At 34.9% G+C, this 5,468-nt stretch overlaps 2 protein-coding genes across 3 annotated transcripts in view; one reads left to right on the top strand and one right to left on the bottom strand.

Moving 5' to 3' along the window:
* Nucleotides 1–3,574, bottom strand: part of LOC107717820 (ribonuclease T2-like) — a 5,486-nt gene extending 1,912 nt beyond the window's left edge. Inside the window, exons 1-8 of one of the 2 annotated variants that reach the window (XM_016524689.1) lie at nt 3,325–3,574; nt 3,053–3,150; nt 1,870–1,924; nt 1,709–1,758; nt 1,387–1,444; nt 1,231–1,295; nt 1,029–1,142; nt 155–200 (exon numbers count right to left, since the gene is read on the bottom strand). In XM_016524689.1, coding sequence (XP_016380175.1) covers nt 155–200; nt 1,029–1,142; nt 1,231–1,295; nt 1,387–1,444; nt 1,709–1,758; nt 1,870–1,924; nt 3,053–3,150 — 486 coding nt within the window. In that variant the 5' untranslated portion in view covers nt 3,325–3,574. The remainder of the gene's footprint in view (nt 1–154; nt 201–1,028; nt 1,143–1,230; nt 1,296–1,386; nt 1,445–1,708; nt 1,759–1,869; nt 1,925–3,052; nt 3,151–3,324) is intronic. The other variant, XM_016524688.1, reaches the window with a different exon arrangement.
* A 1,053-nt stretch (nt 3,575–4,627) lies between these two features.
* Nucleotides 4,628–5,468, top strand: part of LOC107717844 (myomesin-2-like) — a 38,895-nt gene continuing 38,054 nt past the window's right edge. The window contains exon 1 of the mRNA XM_016524724.1: nt 4,628–4,691. The gene's annotated coding sequence lies outside the window, so the exon portion shown is untranslated. The remainder of the gene's footprint in view (nt 4,692–5,468) is intronic.

Below are 5,468 nucleotides of genomic sequence, written 5' to 3'. Positions count from 1 at the left end.
CTGTTTATATAAAAAAAAATAGCAACTGCACAGACTACCTGCTCTGCCTTTCAGGTCAAAGGTCATAGTAAAATACTTGCATCATTTACAGAGGACCACACATAATTTAGTGTCTCTTAAATGATAAAGCAGGGAAGACAATTAAACTACTTACTGTGTAGTACTCCTCAGAGGGGACGATTTTGTTGTTCTTTAAAACACTGAAAACACAAAAGACTCATGAGGAAATCAACTAGGGCTTGGTGGTATGACGCTATTGCTAACACATTTCTGTTAGATAGCAGAAATGTGTTAACCGGTAGTGTTTATACCATTGTACCTATAACTGTGCAGCCATTATAGGTGGGACTGCTTTAATTTACTTGCTGTATAAAGTGAGTAAACAATGAGTAAATGCGGAAATCCAAACTGGGACATGTCCTAAACTTGTTATTAAGGCGTGTTGTAATTAATATGAATCGCTTGTCGAGTAGCATTATAATTTGGCACAGTAAAGAGATAGTTCAACCAAAAATTAAAACTCTGTCATCATTTACTCAACCTCAAGTCGTTCCAAACCTGTATGAATTTCTTTCTCCTGCTGAACACAAAAGAAGATAATTTGAAGAATGTTGGTAACCAAACAGTTGCTGGTAGCCACTGACTTCCATAGAATAGGGGGGGAATTCAATGAGTAAATGATGACAATTTTCATTTCAGAGTGAACTATCCATTTAATATAGAATTTAAATTGATGTGCATCACAGTTGTGCATAGAAGTGCTATTTTACAAAAGCTTTGAATGAGGCTTCAATCAGAATTTTGAGTCAGAAATATCAGTTTTATAATATTAGTCTTACTGTTTTGATTTCTTTTTTAATTGCAGTGTTACATAATGTCTGTATGTGATGAAACAGCTATCATTTATAAATACTCTCATCTTTTGCTTTGCATCGATCAACTTTACTTTAACACAACTCCCTAATGTACTGAAAGCCACACAATCAGGTTTTACATGACACAAGAACCACTGAAAAACAAGAACTTACCTATTAAGGTCATACTTGAGGTTTAGCTCGAGAGCTTTGCTAAAGTATTTGTGTTGACTGTTTAGAGAATCAGCTTTTGCAGCACAGGTTCCATGTTTTATCCATTCATATTGCCTAGGCACAATTAAAAGCGCACAATAAAAAGTCCATTATTTAGTTCAATCAATCGATCGAAAAATAAATGTGCAAGTTTTTGACATACCAAAATTTTGGGGAAGAAGGTGCTAGCAGATCCGGCCAGTATTTTTCCATTTCTGGTATTAAGTCCTGCAAGACATGCACATACAACATGTCAAGCACATGTCCATCAAATTAAAATATATGACATCCAACAGGGCGAGCAAGGCAAGCAAACTACCTCAATCAAGCTGGCATTAAAATGCCAGGATGTATTGCACCTCATGCCAGTGTTGGGCCTGCAACAACAACACACATTTTCTTCAAATACTTCTACTGACATTAATTACAATCATCCTTACAATCACTGGCATTGCCATCCTTATCGGATGATTTTTAAGATCACATGACAACCCCTAATATCATGCATTTAATAAACTCAGATGATGATCACAATTAGTGCATATTAAATAATAAGCCCCTACTCATTACATGCACCTCAAAATAGGAAAGTGTTGTACTTTAACAAGCATTAAGAAGAAAATTTGTCTCCATAAACATACCACAATCCGTGCAGAGTCCAATAGCTTAAATTTGTTGTGCATTGTTCCATCTATAAATGAAAAACAACATCATTTATCCCCCAATACCCAGTGGAGGAGCAATATACGGTGCACCTGCAATAACGGCAATAAAATAATGGAAAGTAAAGGCAATACAATACACTGCAAAATGTCTGTGGCCAATGTCGAGTCAGGATGAGTTTTGTCCATTCTCCCCTAAAAGAAGCAGTCAGTTCACTATGAATGATTTCAGGGTGACAATTACAATCTGGCAAACATTTAGTACAAAACACGGATCCCAAAAACGTGGTCACACTATCAAATGTGTATTAAAGGGGTCATATGATGCTTTTTTAAAGATCATTATTTTGTGTATTTGGTGTAACAGAATATGTTGACATGCTTTAATGTTCAAAAAACACATTATTTTTCAAATACTGTACATTATTGTAGGTCCTAGATATGTGGGGGCGTGTTAGAATGAGCCGTTTTAGGGGGGCGTGGCAGAGTCTTAACTTTGATAAAGAATATCTCTTTGGTTTTGAGACTTTAGTCTTTGCAACTTCAGGGATCTTATCTATGCACAATCAGCTTGTAACACTCCAAAGAGAAAGGAAAACTTGAAATCGCATCATATGACCCCTTAAAAACCATTATGGCCATGCGAATGTTAACTAAATTATTTTTGCTGTAATGCGCAAAATTCTCATTTTGTAATTTCTATTATTCTGAATAGCACTTCTCATTAGATTTAGATTTTCATTATTGTACTTTTTATTGGTTTACAATAATGAATACTGTGACAATGTTTATTAGTGGTAGTATTATTTAAATGTCATAAATCAAATAAAATCATTAAAGGCAGTACAAGAAATACAACCATAATGTTTAAAATAAATTATTATTATTATTACAGTCATAATGTTGTGCCTCAAGCAAATATTTCACCCGCAAACATGTTTTATAACATTTCCTTAAAACGTAAAAAAATAATTTCATGACATATTTCAGCATAGTCAGTTTCCTGACTCTTATGAGCCGGTTCTTTCTAGTTGATCAAAACTACCTGTAATTGTGCCAAGAACTGTTAGTGTGTTTTGTTAACATTGCTTTAAAAATTCATTAAAAAGTCTGTTAACACTCCTGTTTTACACTTGTATTGTTTCCCCCCCTTCAAACGTCTTGTATATACTATTTACTCTGTAACCTAAAGTGTATCTTGTTCAATAAACACGGGAAAATACAAACATACGAGGCTATGTACAATATTGATTGTCTGGCTACAAATGCGCCCCAACTTAAAACTCATCAATATGTATAAACAGATGTATTTGAATGACATACCGAGGATGGGCAAAGGCTGTTGGACAGAAATATCCAACACAAAGAATGGCAGCAACTGCAATGAATCTCATTCTTCCAGATGGTGCAAGTCCGTTCATCTTACCGAGAACAAAAGGAGAATTTATCAACGTTCACAATCGTACATTGTTAAAAAAAAAAAAAAAAACATCTATAAGACAGTCACAGCACAGAAAATAACACAAAGCTGCGTCCAAAACTAACATAATCAAATGTGAGAAAAAAACAACAACAACTTGAACAAACAAACTTACGTTAAGACGTCAGTTACCTGTTTTAGTCTGATATACCCGTTCGATTTACATACAGTTTTTACGTCCTCTTAGTAACAGAGAGGGTTTGTTTTAAACGTTTTATTCAGTCTGGGTGTAAGTCTTCAGGTAGGACTGCCCAGTCACTATCTTTCCGAAACACTGTGCGGTCGAGTCACTTCAGAGCCACTTCCTTTCCTGACAGAGACACACTGCGGCCTCTGAGTACTGATCGTGTTTACAGCGTGAGCTCACAGCTGCGCATGCGCGGTCAAGTCATGTGACAAACGGTAATTTATGACATGTGAAAGTGGATTATGCAGATTAAACTGAAATGTTACAACCACGAACTTTTCTAATGTCATTGGTACAGTTCCTTCTGGTAAATGTTGTATGCACGGGATTCTTCTGCATTGCCACTTTTTTGATTTACTTAAAACTTAAATTTAAGAACTTAATAAAATGTGTCATTAGACTTTAGTATTATTTGTTGCTGTACAACAACGTATTTACGTGAATTATGAATGTATCTTATTTAGCATTTTTTTTTCTTGTGACTATTTTTTCTTTCACCCCTCATAAACTGGAAATCTTCAGATTTATCTTTTTTTTCTTGTTTGTTTAGTATTTTGTGGTAATGTTAGATTTCTGTAAATACATTAATAAACTATCCTCTCTTACTGGCTGTGCCTCCATTCATACCTGCAAGAACGAGTTTACGCATCTTGGAAATCTACACAAATTAATTTTAATGTTGTGGGTTTAAAATACAATACAATAAAATAAAAATACAGAATAAAGCGCTGTTGTTATTTGTGTGCCGTTTGGTGCCGCTACTCGCGCAAAAATTGATGTTTGTTCTTAGAAGATCACTTGCATTGTATCTAGATCATACATTTTCTCTCTCAAAACATTCTAAAATAAAAACAAAACTGTTGTTTAGCAATAACATAAATTAATAAATTAATTATTATTATTCTTTTAATTATGGCCAGAGTGCATTTCGTTAATTTCCCACTAACTCAAACCAATTAATATGTATTTACGTTAACACAATATTTCAATATTACAATTTCCGTTCGACTCACCTTAAACTAAACTCTTTTTTTTTCTTTTTCTTTTTTTCCACCCGCTTTATAACTCATTCAGTATCCAGTGTCAATTTAAAGCGTCTGTCTGGTATCTTAATATCTGTGCGAAATGATGTGGGAAGAAAGTGTAAATGCTATATATAGTTAATGCCTATCCATAAATGGGATGCGGGAGAGGCAACATTCCGCATGGGTAATATTTTGCTTTTCATCAGCTGGTTTCTCACAGGCGGGTAGAGGCACATCTACCTCCGCGTCGCGCTCTTGTATTCTCCTGGGGTGAGTATGTCTGGCCCTTTATTTCCACACTTTTAATCTGAAATTATAATGCAGAGTTGTCCTTGTGGAAATACAAAATCGTTCAGGCTGAAGGAACCTTTTGAACTTTACCTTGCTTGAATGTTGATCTATCTCAAATGATGTTTGCTTGAGTGGGAGCTGCACTTGACTGAAGGCATTCATAAAAAGTTGCCATTTTAACCAGTTTCAGGGCATTGCGAATATGAGTGAACGAATAACTGGACACACTTTGACATTGTTTTGTTTGTGGGAAATTTGTCTCTTAAAAGTGACCTGTTGGATGAAATAACCTTTGAAATATTTATCTTCCTCCCGTAATTCGTGCTGCATTATGCAAAGTGATCAATTAATTTATTTTTACATGTCGTCTGTCAAACATGTTATTGAACACTGTGCATAAATATTTCGATGTTAGTGGATGCGATGTATGTGGGCTTCATATGTGAATGAGATAATGTGATGCTGCATTTGAGTGCATGATTGTTTGTGTAAATATTTTTCAAAAAGAAAAGTGAGGAATATGTTCGTGTCCCTTTTCTTCACTTTGTATTGTAGCGTAATTCATTTATCCATATTAGAAGATAAACATTCATGAGAAGTTGGTTATCTTTCAATATTTCAGTACATTTACACAATAATAGCTTGTCCTTGTACTTACACTACACTCTAAAAAATGCTGGGTTAAATACAACCCAGTGCTGGGTAAAATAGGGACAAACCCAGCGATTGGGTTGTTTTGACCCAGCGGTTGGGTTA

This window comes from Sinocyclocheilus rhinocerous, unplaced genomic scaffold, assembly GCF_001515625.1.
Source record: "Sinocyclocheilus rhinocerous isolate Xijiao unplaced genomic scaffold, SAMN03320098_v1.1 scaffold780, whole genome shotgun sequence".
NCBI classification, from domain to species: domain Eukaryota; kingdom Metazoa; phylum Chordata; class Actinopteri; order Cypriniformes; family Cyprinidae; genus Sinocyclocheilus; species Sinocyclocheilus rhinocerous.
The sequence above is the reverse complement of the archived record's forward strand: the minus strand, read 5'-3'. Positions and strand labels throughout refer to the sequence as shown.